The 15,795-nt window shown below is 45.5% G+C and overlaps 1 protein-coding gene across 1 annotated transcript in view; it reads right to left on the bottom strand.

Moving 5' to 3' along the window:
- C4H3orf20 (chromosome 4 C3orf20 homolog) overlaps positions 1-12,554 on the bottom strand; it is a 113,137-nt gene extending 100,583 nt beyond the window's left edge. Inside the window, exons 1-3 of the mRNA XM_054976399.1 lie at positions 12,131-12,554; positions 4,542-4,652; positions 923-1,063 (exon numbers count right to left, since the gene is read on the bottom strand). Coding sequence (XP_054832374.1) covers positions 923-1,063; positions 4,542-4,652; positions 12,131-12,554 — 676 coding nt within the window. The remainder of the gene's footprint in view (positions 1-922; positions 1,064-4,541; positions 4,653-12,130) is intronic.
- Between the last annotated feature and the right edge of the window lie 3,241 nt (positions 12,555-15,795).

Raw genomic sequence — 15,795 nt, 5'->3', positions numbered from 1 at the left:
TTTCAAGTGTAGGGATAAGATGCAGGGCTGCAACAAAATTGTAGACCTTCAGTGAAACAGAATCACAAAATAAAATTTAACTCTTGACCCTCAAATAGCCCTTTTGAGTAGCTTTATGGATGAGCACAAAGCCTCGGTTCATAAACCTTCATCGTACTTTTATGCCTTGTAGCTTGTTTGATTATAGCCCAATACTGGAAATCCATGACCCAGTTTGCAATTCAAAAGTGGGATGACCTTTTCTGGAATTGTATTTCAGAGCTAAAGAATTAATCACAGCCTATTACACACTTTGGCACCCCCTCATCCCTTATGTTCACTCAGAACCACGCCTGGCACATAATCTACCACACAGAAAAACCCTTCGTAGAGACGTTCTACTGATTTAGATAATGGGCACAGATTAAGGTCGAGATTAAGGTTCAGATCCAGACTGAATTTTCGCACAGTGGAATGGAACTTTCCAGTAGCACCCCCCAGCTGTAGTCCACTAATCTCCACAACTTCTGATTCTATCTCAAGGATAGGAGGCTGTGAGGAATGACATGAGAGGGAAGAGGGAACTGGAAGAAAATAAAAACTGGGTCCCCCAAATCCTAGTCCAATGCTCTAACCACTGCACTGTACTAGTTTCATGGTGCATCTGTGGACAAGGAACAACTTTTAAAAAAAGGTATGTCTGATAATGTTAAACACTTAAAAATCCAGTGATTATGGTTAGTAAGAGGTATTTTTAAAAGAATCACAACAATTGTCCTTAAAATAAACGTCCATTTGCAATTTGTCCTTAAATATGTGCTTCTTTTTTTTTTTTACCTTGGTGGTAATATTTCCCTTCTTCCTTCTACCCAGCCCTGAAAAGATGCCACAACTGTAATCAGCTTTGTGGGGAGTCTTTTCTGTCCTATAATTTTCGAGGCACGGTATTTACCTGGAGGCTTGCCCTGCTTGCTCTCTTTCAGCGCCAATGAGAAACAGAGACAGGAATACGATGCTTGCTGGATCAACTGTGTGGTAGAAGTAATAGGAATAGCTGGCACTATTGGGACCATACCACGCCCACCTGCAATAAAGTAGAAATTGGGAGTTAAACATTGTTTTACAATTCAAATTACTTTTAAAATGAGGGCTACAGGGACCAGAAAGTGAATTGCCTTATAGATATCTGTAGTAAAATCTCATGAAAAGGTTAACTAACGGAACAATTATGGGATGCACATTCTAGCCTCTACAATTGTTTTCTTTTCCTTTTATTTTTCTGGTAATTGCTGTGTTATACCGTTTGGAGACTGCCTGCTTCTTGCCTGAACAAATAGAAACCCTGTTAAAATACCCAACACTGAGAGTATTCACGTTATGTGAAGGAAAACTGCTCATTCCCAGATGTAACAATATCACAGCTATAGAGGATGATAAACAAGGTGGTCTCTGGGAACTAACAGTGCAGTCCTAGGGTTGCCAGGCTATGCCTGGAGTTTCTGCCATGCCTGGCAACCGGAGGGAAGTATGGGAGCAGAGACATAGGGTGTGATGTCATGTGCGCCATGACATCACTTCAGGTGAAACCCCAAAAGTGATATAGGTCCTTTTTGCATTGGGACTTTAAAGAGTTTCAGTATCTGTTCTGCTTCCCATGTTTGCTGGAGTTTCCCACTTGCAAGGTAGTCATGGGACACATTACCGATGTTTGTCCGCAGTATCCTCGATTTTTCCCCCCTGCAGACATACCACGATGTTATCTTGAAGCCACTGCTGAGTCGCATTTGGCCCGATTAATGTCAGTGCGAACTCTATTCTGCCCTTCTGCTTCTCTTCGCCCCCTCTCCTTTTCCCCAGGAGCTGATTGGTCTGTCTACCAGCAACAACTCCCAACTTCCTCAGCTCTCTGAAATTCTTTCTTGTCATCTTTATCAGTAAAGCAAGGTAAAGGTTATAAGGCTGCTTCTCAATTGGCTTCCTTCCTCCCAGGTATGTACGCACACTCTTATTTTTTTTTCAAAGCCAGGAACAATTCCTAATGTTGCTGCTTATTCCTTGCTGGTTTTAAAAGCCAGGAAAAGGTTAAATGGCTGCTTTTCCCCTCCTCCCTCAAGGGTATGTGCACACTCTCTTGTGTAGCATCACTTGCAAAACAAAGTGGCAGGGAAGCTGCTGGGAGATGAAGCAGCAGCATTTTAACCTTTTCCTGGCATGGCATTTTAAAAAATGAGAGTGGAACAAGCAGGAAAAGTACATGTTTCCCCCCAGAATTCCGCCACCAATTGCCTCTCCAGAGGGCACGGGACAGCCCAATCAGCAAATGGGGGGAATGGGTTCCAACATTGCATCGTTACTACACCTGCTCAAAGTTTTTTGAAAAGTGTGACGTGAATTGCAAAGCCCTGAAAGCCAGAGAGGGCTTGCAACTTGGGTGTCCTCCTGGATGCGCGGCTGTCATTAGAAGATCATGTGTCGACCATGGCCAGGGGGGCTTTTTATCAGGTTCGCCTGGTTCACCAGTTGCATCCCTTTCTGGATCGGGACGCCTTGCACACGGTCACCCATGCCCTTGTTTCCTCCCGTCTGGACTACTGTAACGCTCTCTACATGGGGCTCCCCTTGAGGACCACCCGGAGGCTACAATTAGTTCAGAATGCGGCCGTGCGGGCGATTATGGGAGCGACACGGCGCGCCCATGTAACACCTCTCCTGCGCGAGCTACACTGGCTTCCGGTGGTCTTCCGGGTGTGCTTCAAGGTGCTGGTTACCATCTTTAGAGCGTTCCATGGCTTAGGGCCTAGGTATTTACGAGACTGCCTGCTGCTACCAATAGCCTCCCACAGGCCGGTACGCTCCCACAGAGAGGGCCTCCTCAGGGTGCCGTCGGTCAAACAATGTCAGCTGGTGACCCCCAGGGGGAGAGCCTTCTCTGTCAGGGCACCTGCCCTCTGGAATGAATTGCCCCCGGAGATACGTATGGTCCCTGACCTACACACCTTTCGCCGTGCCCTTAAGACGTTATTATTCCAACAAGCGGGGCTGGCCTAAATGTGTTTTAATTGAGTTGTTCCTTTCTGAGTTAAATTATCTAACATGTTTATATTTTATATTCTTACTGTTTTATATTTGTATGTTTTATTTTGGCTGTACACCGCCCTGAGTCCTTCGGGAGATGGGCGGTATAAAAGTTAAAGTTAAAGTTAAAGTTAAAGTTAAAGTTAAAGAAGGCGTTAACAGCTTTTATTAGTTTAGCACTGGAAAAATAAGCTTCTGGCAAAACTGCCATTAAAGCACAAAAGGGCCCCTTGGCTGGTTCATCATGCCTAGATGCCTTCCTTCACCTCCCAGCTACATCCATCACTGAGGCCAGAAGGAAGAACCATCGGACACATAATTCGAAGAAGCTGAAGACAAAACTTTTAAAGAGAGTTGAAAATGGCTTGAAGGAAGTTTCACTTTCCATGGTTCCAGTCCACTGGTGAGTTGTCTATGGAGTGCAAATTTTTCACCTTCTTCTCCAGCTGCAGCCCTAAATGCTCCCCCCAGTGCTGTTCTTGGGGGATCAGGGATTCCCAGCAATAGCATGAGGGGGCATCTGTGGAAATCACCCCCCCCCCTTTCCATCTTTGGAAATTCTCCACAGGCTCCAACCCACAGCTTCTGTCTAAATGTATTCTGTGGTCAAACAGTGAAAATTGTTTTTAATAACAATATGCCCACAACATTCCTCAGAGGAAGTAGGCCAATAACAGCATGGCAGAAACATTCCAAAGTTTCAACCAACATTGTTGTGGCCAGAAGAGGGAGCCAAGAGCCTACTAAATCTTCAAATCTTCTTAGTGATGCATGGGCGGTTGCTGGAACTCCAACTCAGATATAGATACAGAGCATGGCTTTAAACTGGAACTAGACAGATTCACGGAAAATGGGTCATCAATGGCTACTAGTCAAGGTGATTGAAGGGACCCTGCATATCCAGAGGCGGTGGACCTCTCAATACCAGTTCTAACATGGAAGAAGGCCTCGGTGCCCTCTTTGCTGACTCTTCAGGGCAAGTGGCAGGCCACTGTGTGCAATAGGATGCTAGATTAGATGGACCAGTAGTCTGATCCAGCAGACCACTTCTTATAGTCATGAAACCGCATCACTATTTTCCTAAATATATAGAGTTTTTAACTTTTCAGGGAATCCAATAAAGAATTTATTGATCCTGCTAAATAGCAGCAGTTTCAATACTTCCTTGTTTCCTAGCCACTGTACAAAAATTATTCATGATGTGAGTTCTACCCACAACAGATTATGGATCTTCACTGCATGGACAAGAGGATGGTAAGGTGGGGGAAGGGAGATATTAGCAGCTGACAAATTGATCGGATATAGCAAATGAGGATTTCGTCGTACTACATTCACTCACTTTGTCAATACATGGACATTCTCCAGGAATGAAAGCATTTCCAGCAGCAATACTCAGTTTAATCTGGAGAGTGGGCCTCCGTATAAAAAAGCAGGGGGATACTATTATCAAGAATTCAGACACACAGAGATACTCTTACTCCCCATACCCTTCTTCTTGGGCTCTTTGGTCATGAAATCAGCAGCCTCTTCCTGGTTTTTAGGGCTTAGCTGTTGACCACCTTCCAGAAAACGCCTTGCAATCTCTTCTGCACTAGGTCCTGGGAAGAGAGAGAGATTAGAAATGAACAATTCCAGTACTATTAAGAAGCATATTTGTATATTCAGTAGGGCAGAACATATTTGTCAATTATGAGTTATTTGTCAGCATGAATTATTTAAAATAGTGAAATTTCCTTTGGTTTCTAAGGTTACACAAATTGCATAACCATAAGGGTTAGAAACTTTGTTGTTTTTAGGAAGGAAGGTTAAGAAAGTTAATTTCTATACTGCAGGCAAGGTTTTCCACTGCTCTGAATAACATCTTTGAACACTTAAAGCTGCCTTGTACAGAGTCAGATCATTGAGCCAACAGATGCAGAATTGTGTGCTTTGTCTGGCAGCAGATTTCCAAGACCTCTTTTCTACCTTGCACATTGAATTTTTTTTTTGACTAAGGATACCAGGGGCAGTGACTGAATGTAGAACTTTTTGTATGCAAAGCATACGTTCTACTATGGAGATGTAGGCATTCCCCATCTAAATGGATTTGAGTCTAGTTGCACCTTAGAGACCAACAAGATTTTCAGAGTGTTAAGGGATTTTTCTGAGGACTCCTCTCCTAAAATCCTATGTGAGCATTATTGAAGCTAAACACCCACATAGGAGGCAAAATTTTCCTTCGTAGGCAGACTCTTTCCCTCACATTTGAGAGATTAAATTGCAGGTCAGCCCAGTCTTACAGTGAGGTGAGAAAATTCCTTTTAATTATAAACAATTTCTTTTGCTTTCACTTCACTACTAAGTTTTAACCTTGAAAGAACAGTTTCCTAGAGAAGTCTCTTACTCATAACTCCAAGCATTTAAGATGTTTACATTACAGTGAGATCTTACTGGCTTGTCAATCAGGCTGTTGGGTGCCATGTATCCTGGAAAATGTAATTCTGATGAATTGTTTGTATTAACCCTCTTGATCTTTTATTCTGTAAACAATTAGCAATAAGAGGATATAAGGTCCTGTGATGTAACTGATCTTTATGCATATATTCTAGAAAGGATATGCATCTGGGTTTCCTTGGCAAATAAAGCTCATATCTCTTTATAAATCACTGTTTGGTGTCTTAATTAATTGAGGGTGCTGGCTGAAAGGGGAATTAAATTAGAAAGCAGAGTACTTTGAAATAAATTCCCTTTCATTAAGCTTTTGAGAGTCAGAACTCCTTTTTCCATTCCTCCCTGTGTCTGAAGAAGGGAGTTTTGACTCTCAAAAACTTACACTCTGAAAATCTTAGTCTCTAAGGTGCCACTGGACTCAAATCCTGCTGTTCTAATGCAGACCAACACGGCTACCCAATTAAACTATCCCCATCTAAATCTATCTGTCTCTCATATACATACACAGTTGAAGTGAGCTTTAACTCACAAAACTGATCCCAGAAAAGTCTGTTAGTCTTTAATGTGCTATGTGATTCAAATTTTATTCTATACACACCCCAGAATCTTTGCTGAAAGGCAGAATCATACCAACCTTCAAAACTAAGAAATTGCAGAGGGCCAGGTTGATTGATTGATTACATTTATAGCCTGCCCGCCCCGCAAGCAGGCTCAGATCCTCATTCTCTCATGAAACTTTCTGTGTGATGTTGGGCCAATCATTCTCTCTTAGCCTAAGCTATTTCACAGGGTTGTTGTGAAGATTTAATGGTACCCTGAGATTCTTGGTGGAAAGGCAGGGTAACAAATGTTTTAAATGAATAAGGAAGCTAGAGTGCCTGACACACTATTTAGAACAGGCTGCTGTGGAGTGTGGGAGTGCTCCTGCGTGCCACAGTGACCCATTCCGGGCCAGTTCGGGCCCAAATTGGGCCACTGTGAAGCATGGGAGCACTCCCACAATCCACAGCAGCCTGTTCCAAATAGTGTGTCTGGAGCTCTAGCTTCCATATTGGCTCTTGGTTGATAGAGTGATTGCTGAGGTGCTAAAAAGATAGCTTCGCAGTTCACCCAGTTTTCTTCTCTAATTATCATTCTTATACTCTCATGTAAGAGAGAAGCTGCCAGCTCCTCGCACTTCAGCATGCCTTGGGCAGTCTGGCATGGAAAAGGATTCCTATGCTAAATGAACCAGTGAGAAACAACCAGCTAAGAGAACTATTCAGAGATACAAGCAAGCTTCGTAAGTTTTAGATTTCAGCTAATGACAGAGAGGTTATTTGTTTTTTGTCTGTTGCCTGAATTCAAGTGCTTTATGCTCAGCAATAGACATGGGCAAGAACCAAAAAAATGTAACAACTCTGTGGTTCATGGTTCGGTGCCGATGATGATCCTAAGCTCACAAACCGCAACAAACATTTTCTGTTGCTGAACTGGTTCGCAGTTTGTGGGGCGCAGAACGGCCCCCGTTGCACTTAGAGAGCCCATATTCCTGGGGAGTGTTTTGCAAGCTCTCCTACAGCCATCACCCAAGTTAGGACAAGATTGCAAAAGGGATCTTAGAGTTATACCCTCTCCAATCCAAGGCCCACAGGAAACTCCTACTCGATACAATTAGAGCCACCGGTTGATGTTGGCCCAGTGTACAGAAGGTGGGTGATGATGGCGGCAGCTGGGCCTGGCAGCCACGGGGAGACAGCAATGAGACACCTCCCCTTTAGGGGGCAGGGGGTCTGGCTGCTTGCTGGCAGCACCCCCCATGTGCCCGCCCGCCAGGCCAAAGAGGAACACGCTGGTATTCCCAGTGCAAGATTGCCGGCAGCTGCTGGGCCTGGTGGGCACGGGGAGGCAGCAATGAGCCACCTCCCCTCAGGGGGCGGGGGATCTGGCCGTTCACCAGCAGCACCCCCCATGTGTCCGCCCACCAAGCAAAAGAGGAGTGCACTGGTATTCCCAGCAAGGGCAGGAACGTGGTTGATGCCGGTGGCTGCCGGGCCTGGTGGGCACAGGGAGGCAGCAACGAGCCACCTCCCTTCAGGGGGTGGGGGGTCTGGCCGTTCACCAGCAGCACCCCCATGTGTCCGCCCACCAAGCAAAAGAGGAGTGCACTGGTATTCCCAGCAAGGGCAGGAACGTGGTTGATGCCGGTGGCTGCCGGGCCTGGTGGGCACAGGGAGGCAGCAACGAGCCACCTCCCCTCAGGGGGTGGGGGGTCTGGCTGCTCGCTGGCGGCACTCCCCATGTGCCTGCCCACCAGGCCAAAGAGGAGTGCGCTGGTATTCCCGGCGTGGGAAGGAGAGGATATGTCATTCGGACGGGGCCTGATCCCCCAGCCACCGTGGGTCCTCACCCGAGGGTCCCATGGAGGAAAATTTCGACAGCAGCTGACAGTACCCACCTTCCTGCCTTGCCAGAAATGTTGGAAGGGAGAGGACATGTCATCATGAGGAGGGAGAGGGGGAAGATCCCTCAGCAACCACGGGTCCTCACCCAAGAGTCCCACTGAGGAAAATTTCGACAGCAGCCGACAGTACCCACCTTCCTGCCTTGCTGGAAAGGATGGGAGGGAGAGAACATGTCATCATGAGGAGGGGGAGGAGGAAGATCCCCCTGCAACCGCCTCACCTCACAGGAGCACGCGTTTATTCCCTGTAAGGGCCAGAGGGCGGGTGATGTCCCCTCTCTATTTCAATCTCTGTTTCTACATACAGTTCTCCAACCATATACCATTCTCTAACAGTTAACATACATTCTCTAATATATGTACATACATTCTAGTGTATTTTTCATTATACTTATACATTCTGTAATGTTTGTCTCTTTCTCTGTTTTTGATTTTCAATCCTTTTCTCCATGGATGTGTGGTGTTCTGTTCGATTCTATATCTCCTTGATGCATTTGCATTCTATTTCTACTTCTAGAACGGTTGACTTCTGTGTACCCCTTTCTATCTGTTTCTCTGTTTCTCCCTCTCACTGTCTATTCGCTACTTTCTATCTCTCTCTGTTTCTTCCTATGTGTTTCCACCACTATCTATCTGAATCTATATCTTTCTATGTATATCTGTCCCTTCCTATTTCTTTCTATTTGGAGGGGGAGTGGGAAGATCCCCCAACAGCCGGGGATCCTGAGGAACAGTGCGGCAGCAGCCAACAGTAGCCACCTTCCTGCCTTGCCGGAAAGGATGGGAGGGAGAGGATCTGTCATGTGGGGGGTAAGTGGGAAGATACCCCTGCAACCGCCAGGCCAAAATGGAGCGCATTGGTATTCCCGGCGCAGGCCGGAAGGAGGGTGATGTCCCCTCTCTTTCTATTTCAATCTCTATCGTTTTCTACATTCAGTTCTCCCAATATATACCACTCTCTCACTGTTAACAGACATTCTCTAATAAATGTACATACATTCTATGGTATTGTTCATTCTACTTATACATTTTGAAACGTTTGTCTCTTTCTCTGTTTTTGATTTTCAATCCTTTTCTCCATGGATGTGTTGTGTTCTGTTTAATTCTATATCTCTTTGTTGCATTCGCATTCTGTTTCTAGTTCTACATCGGTTGACATCTGTGTGCCCCTTTCTATCTATTTTTCTGTATCTCCCTCTCACTGTCTATTTGCAACTGTCTCTCTCTCTCTGTTTCTTCCTATGTGATTCCACCACTATTTATCTGAATCTATCTCTTTCTACGTATATATCTGCCCTTTATTATTTCTTTCTATCTCTAGCTGTTTTTTTTTCTCTTTCTAAAACTATATTGTTTTCTACATTCCTTTCTCTATCTTCATCTATATGTATACTCGTGTGTCCATCTTTTTCCAATGGTTTTGTTTTTGTTTTTCAACACATCTTTCTATTTGTCTCTCTGTCTTGTTCTGTCCGACATGTGTTGGGGGAGTGGCAAGATCCCCCGGCAACCGTGGGTCCTCACCCGAGGGTTCCACTGAGGAACGGTGTGGCAGCAGCTGACAGTACCCACCTTCCTGCCTTGCCAGAAAGGATGGGAGTTGCGGGACACATTCCCACCCAACTGACAGGGGTCCACTCAGTCCCGTTGACAGGGAAGCCATCACGCTGTGCAACTGACTGTATCCCTATACAATACAATTGGCTGCGCAATCGCAACCAAGCTGCGTAACCAAGGAATGAGTAGTAACAGGATAGTCCCTCGTGAAGCAGCGGATGACATGACCCACCGTCCTGCCTTTGTGGAAAGTAGGGGATGGGCAGGACAGGAGACATTGCTTGGATGGGTCAGAGTGGATCCTGAGAGGGGGAGACAGAAACAGGACAGCAGCAGCAGCAGCAGCTGACATCGGCCACCTTCCTGCCTTTGCGGGAAGGACATGAGTCGAGGGACCCATTCCCCCCTGCTCAGAGGGCTCAGCATTTGCGATGGATAGCGGCACCATGCGGCTTAACTATATGTGAAACAGTTCCTGAGCTGCTGCGCAAGTGCCCAAAAGAGGCTGCCTCCAGCATCACCCATTTTCCTTCCTTCACAGAAAGGAGGTGTCATGATGATCTGGCTGTGCCAGGAAGGCCTATCAAGGTCTCAGAAGCCTGTTAGCAGTGGGACTGAACCTGGCTAAACCTGACCCAAACATGCCAGCCCTCATTTGAGATACCCACAGGACTCGACAGTTAAGGGTGCGTGGCGACGGCATGGAGAACCAAGGGGCGAAATGTTTTAGTAGCCGGCGGAAGCCCATGCAGTCCACGCTGGATAAGGGCAAGCCATGTAGGGCAATCGTCTCTGCCCAGACATGAAGGCCCGCCTCCTGAGCCATCAGCCTCGAGATTCTAAGTGGCACTGTCCCAGACCCCAAGGGGACAACCTCCATGAGTGCAGCCTGCCTGAGCGCTCTGGTCCCACCAGTGTCACCCTCCGGGCAAAGTGACTCTCCCACTGACCCCCGCTCAGAAGAGCTGGTTGCCCCCTTTCTCCCCTCCCCAATGGATGTTTCACTGGGTGAGGAGGGAGACAGGCTCGGGTGATGCTTCTTCAGGTGCCAAGTCAGGGCCGTCGAAGACAGGTGCTTCAGGTTTTTGCCCCTGCGCACCAGAACATCACACACACGGCACCACACCACACAGGGGTCATCAGGAAGGGCCCAGAAGTGCCTCCATATAGAGGCGTTGAAACGTGGACCGCTAACTGTCCCAGGGGAAGGAGGATGAACAGTTACAGGCTGCGCTGCAGGGCTGGACACAGACGATGGGGTGAGGGGTGGACTGCAGGCGGGGACACCACCAAGAGTTCGGGATGGGGGTGGGAGGGATACTTCATGACACACATACCATTCCTCCAGGGATCCATCGCCCACCTCCTCCTCAAAATGTTGAGAGATATTCTCCCCCCCCCCCCTGCAGAAAGACCTCTTTGGCCTCCTCCACAGCCCCCACAGGTGAATCGGGGGGAGCGGGAGGACTCTCTGCTGCCCCCAAGCCACACCCAATACTGCTTTCCACAACTGAACCAGGAGGACTGCCATTGCACTTCACTCCACAACCACCCTTGGCGCCAACACAAGAGGAAGACTCATTGAGCCACCAAACTAGAATTAAGGAGGACAGGAAAGGAGATGACTCTGTGTGCCCTCCACCGCGGTGCCCACTGAGCTTGGCCCCAGGGCCTGGCAGCAGCCCTGAAACCAGAGGCTGAGGCTAGAGCCCTAATCCAGCACACCAAGATGCCTGACCACCAGATCAGGAACTGGTAATAATACTGAGCCCTCAGCCAAGGTGCCCACTGAGCCTGGCCCTTCTTCCGGACGCTGGTTCGTTGGCTGAGGACAATCACGATCTGCCGGATCGCAATCGCCAATTTTGTGGGTTTTTGAAGTTCGTAATGCGGTTCGTGCCCATGTCTACTCAGCAACACTCTTTTAATCAATAAACTGTTTTGTTTACGCCTATGTCTGGTTTTATGAGTTGCATGTGGGTACACCCTCAGGGAGAACCCAGAGACCGAAAAGTCTCACAAAAGAACAGTCTGGAGTGGCTGTGATTGGAGCCCAGAAGGAGGAGTTGGGGTTTCTCGTTCGAATATCTCTATTCAGAACTATTGAAGAGGTTCTCCAGTATTGTTCAAATTGCTGTACCATATGTAGATGACATGAGTGACTAACTACACAGAAGGTAAAGTCTACCCTGCTTCACAGGTTATGCCTCACAGGGTCATCATCAGCTTCATCATCTTAGTGGGGTGATCTTAGCTAAACAGATAGTGTTTTGTGGGTATAATATTGTAAATAACATCTAGTCCACAAAGCCAATTTGAAGTAAGGGAAAGGCTTCCATTATCACATTGCTATTATTATGAATGTCAGGGGACAATGTGGGGAGAACAAAGCAGCACGAAGCAATGCCTTCCCTTTTCTTACAGATACACAGTGTGGTGGTTCCAAGTCCCACACCCTCATTTCTTTTGACTAAGAAGCCCTACTACTCATGCATGATTCTTTTCTTTTTCCTTTTTTTTTTTGAGCTGCACCTCAAATGTTGAACTGGAAAGGCTGCTTTTCCCCACTCCCAATTTTAGTTCAGACCTCCACAGATTTTCCCCTGAGATTATATCTCCCCTGAGATTACATCCTAAACTTCTTACCAGCCACTGCATCAATCATTATCTTCATCTTCATCTTCAGGAGTTCAGACAGCAAATGTACAGACCGTTGCTGGAATTTGAAGAGCATCTGTTGTTGACTGTCATGTGATGGGGTCACATAGGTTGGCTTTATCCCCAATACTGTGACACCAGACCTTTGAGCTCTTGAGGGAGCAGTGGAGGAAATGGAGATGTCTTCAGAGCGAGAGAATTTGACAATGGGACAATATATACCACTGAAAGATTTCCTTGGCAAAGACACTGAGAGTTCTTCCCATGTAAACTCAAAGACATTCTTGACCCCTCGTGGTACATGGAAGCCCATTTTCCGCCACGTGACAAGCATGTGTGCCATCTCAGCCAAAATGCCTGGTGCCTTGGCTTTCATGAGTTCATACTCAGGATTTTTTTTGTTCGAAGACATATCTCCAGAGGAGCTGCAGTTGAGATCAGAAGACCTAAAGAAGCAAATGTAGGAAAGATGCCCCCATGCCAGTAAGTTTTGGAGGAATGCATCATTTCATAAATGAACACTACTATCTAGCAAGACATATATGGAAGAATGATGCAGCACTATATCAGGAGGTTTGTTGTTATCCATACAAGCCAAACATAATATGCGGGAAAGGAAAGCAGAGAGACTGCCAAGTAAGAATTAAAGATATGTTAAGGTAGAAGCAGTTGGCAGAAGAAATATAGACAAGGAAAGGGGGAGTAGATCAGGACAGGTTTTGCTGAAGAACTGAAGCCTAAGAAGGATTTCAAAATAAGGGAAAAACATGGTTGAGAGGGAAGTGTTTCAGATACTCATTTTGGACCAAGCTAGCCTGAACGTACAAAATTCCTAAGATCTTTTCATAGAAATGTAAAACCTTTCCAAAGGGTGTCTTTTTCCTGGGCAAATGACACTGACATCAGTAATATGTTCAGATTATTTCTCAAGGCTGTGGGGTCAACCTCCTGCTAATGTCTCAGACAATTTCAAACCCCACTTTTGAAGAAAGGTTGTGCTAAAATAAGATTGACAAAAACCAAAGCCAAGCATGGCTCTCTCTCGCTCTCTCCCAGAGTAAGTCTATGCTTCAGTAGTACAGGCAATCCTTTCATTACATTCAGGCAAAAATATTGCTTCGTATGATTAAGTTTGCATATCCAAACATGGGGAGAGGGAGCACCTAGGAAGGGCTCAGAACGACAGTGTTGTGTTTTGCATTATATAGGTGTGTATCACTCAGAGCCTTGCTACAAGTGACATCTTACAAGCGAACAGCACTTGATCATTTTCGCAAGTCTTTCTGGGAACCGAAGTCCCTCTCCCCCACCCCTTTTCTGTTCCTTCCCCTCTCTGTTAGAATGGCTGCCTGAAGAGACAGAGAAAGCCTACAGCAACACCAGCTTTTGCAAATCGTCTTGCTGGGGGGTGGGGGATGCTCTGGAGAAAGCTGACATGTCCGTGAAGTCCTGCTCTCAATGATCTTTGGGGGCGGGCAGCTGCAACTTTGCTAATCGTCTTGCTTGGGGAGGGGGGATGCTCTGGAGAAAGCTGAGAAAGTTGCAGCTGCCCGCCCCCAAAGATCATTGAGAGCAGGCTTGTGACTGGAGGAACGATTCGCAAAAGCAGGCTTTCTCTGACTTTTCAGGCAGTGATTCTAACAGTTCTAACAGAGAGGGGAAGGACTTCACGGACATGTCAGCTTTCTCCAGAGCATCGCGTGTAAGATGTCACTTGTAGCGAGGCTCTCATACTCCTTGCTGCTGTAAGTTCCTACTATGTAACTTTTCATGGTTCAATATGGCAGGTTATACTTAACTTCAGTTCTGTTTTCAGATTTCTGGTTAGTTCCAGACTTCAATATTACAAATTCCATTGCATTGTTTATAGGATACCCTCTCCTGTTGATAATATAAACTTATTCTGTGTAATCTGCCTTGAGTCTTAGTGAGAAAGGCAGACTATAACTAATGTAAATAAATAAATAGCTGCTGACAAGTTCGAATGGGAATTGTCAAATTACTAGTACTATTTCTGACTTCAGAAAGTCAATTTATGGAACCAACCAGTGGTTTAAACAAATGCAAAAACTTTTATTGATTTTTTTAAAAAAATGTCAAGACCACCATTCCAGCAGTTCAATAAAGTTTACAGAGTGATAAACAAAATATTATCATTCTTTAAATCTTTGTGGGACAATCATATTAACAAATAGACTATAGCAAACCAGCAGAAGCAACTGTAACCAAAATAGATTGTCACTTTCCAGACATCTAAATACTGCTATTAGTAATGTAAATAGGAAGGTTTTTAATGACAGGTAGCCTTCCTCACTCCATCTATAAGACAACTCCAGAGAGTGTGAGCAGCCACAGAAAAGGTTTTGGTATTTCTGGTCCCTTCTAATGCCACCTGACCTGGATGGCCCGGGTTAGCTGATCTTGTCAGATCTCAGAATCTTAGTATCTGGATGGGAGATCACCAAGGAAGTCTAGGGTTGCTATGCAGAGGCAGGAAATGGCAAAGCACCTCTAAACATCTCTTGCCTTGAAAAAAACACAAGAAGAGTTGCCGTAGGTCAGTTGCAGCTTGAGAGCACTTTCTACTTACACACTGATGGTGCCTTTGGAATTTGATTCAGCAATCTGAAGATTCCAATATATTACTTCATTCTTTGCATCTAAGAAAAACTGACTGTATACATAATTAAGGGAGCAATCCTAAGCAGGTCGACTCAGAAGTAAGTTCCATCTTATTCAATGGAGCTTACTCCCAGGAAAGCGACCTTAGGATTGCACCGTAAAATACCCTTACCTGGATAGCCCAGGTGAGCCTGATCTTGTCAGATCTTAGAAGCTAAACAGGGTTGACCTTGGATCAATAGTTGGATGGGAGACGTCCGATAAAGACGAGGTCTCAAGGCAAACCACCTCTGTTAGTCTCTTGCCTTGGAAAGCCCACCAGGGGTTGCCATAAGCAAGCTATGACTGGAGGGTACTCTCTACCACCACATAACTTAAATATGTATCTTCTTCTTGAAATTTAATTAATAAACTTTTCTGGATTGCACAACAAGTTTGTTATCGTCCACTGAACCAGTCCTTGAGTGTTACTTTTCCTTACTACTGTGCCTGATAATTTTGAAAGTACATTTTATATCACATTAACTACTGCAGACCAGCTAGCAAGACACTGTGGGCTTGAGAAGCAAGCAGCTAATTGTATTACAATGTATAATTGAAAAGATTCTAAGAATTAAAACATGGGATTAAGTAGACATTAAAGCTTTCCAGCATTAGCTGCCATACTTATTTTTATTGCTTCTACGTTCACTAGTTGAAAAGTCCAAAAATAGTCCTAGGCATTTCAGGAGGCAACAGATAAATTACTTTTGATTTAATTATAAAAAGCAAGTGAAGCAGTTTCGTAATTACAAAGTAAACTTTCAGCTGGAACTAATAAACTGTCAGTCTAAGTTTCCTAAAAGTTCGGGTTTCTATGGGTGGCTTGAGGCGATTATCTTCTGCAGAGAGAGATGGCGAATTAATTTCCACCTCCTCTTCGGAGCCACCAACTCCGAGAATTGTTTTTACATTCATTTAGGTCTTGGTGCCTTCCAGCCATTTTTGCTATGTAACACCAAAACATCATGGTATAAGAGGCCTCCGAAGCA

This window comes from Eublepharis macularius, chromosome 4 (genome assembly GCF_028583425.1).
Source record: "Eublepharis macularius isolate TG4126 chromosome 4, MPM_Emac_v1.0, whole genome shotgun sequence".
NCBI classification, from domain to species: domain Eukaryota; kingdom Metazoa; phylum Chordata; class Lepidosauria; order Squamata; family Eublepharidae; genus Eublepharis; species Eublepharis macularius.
The sequence above is the reverse complement of the archived record's forward strand: the minus strand, read 5'-3'. Positions and strand labels throughout refer to the sequence as shown.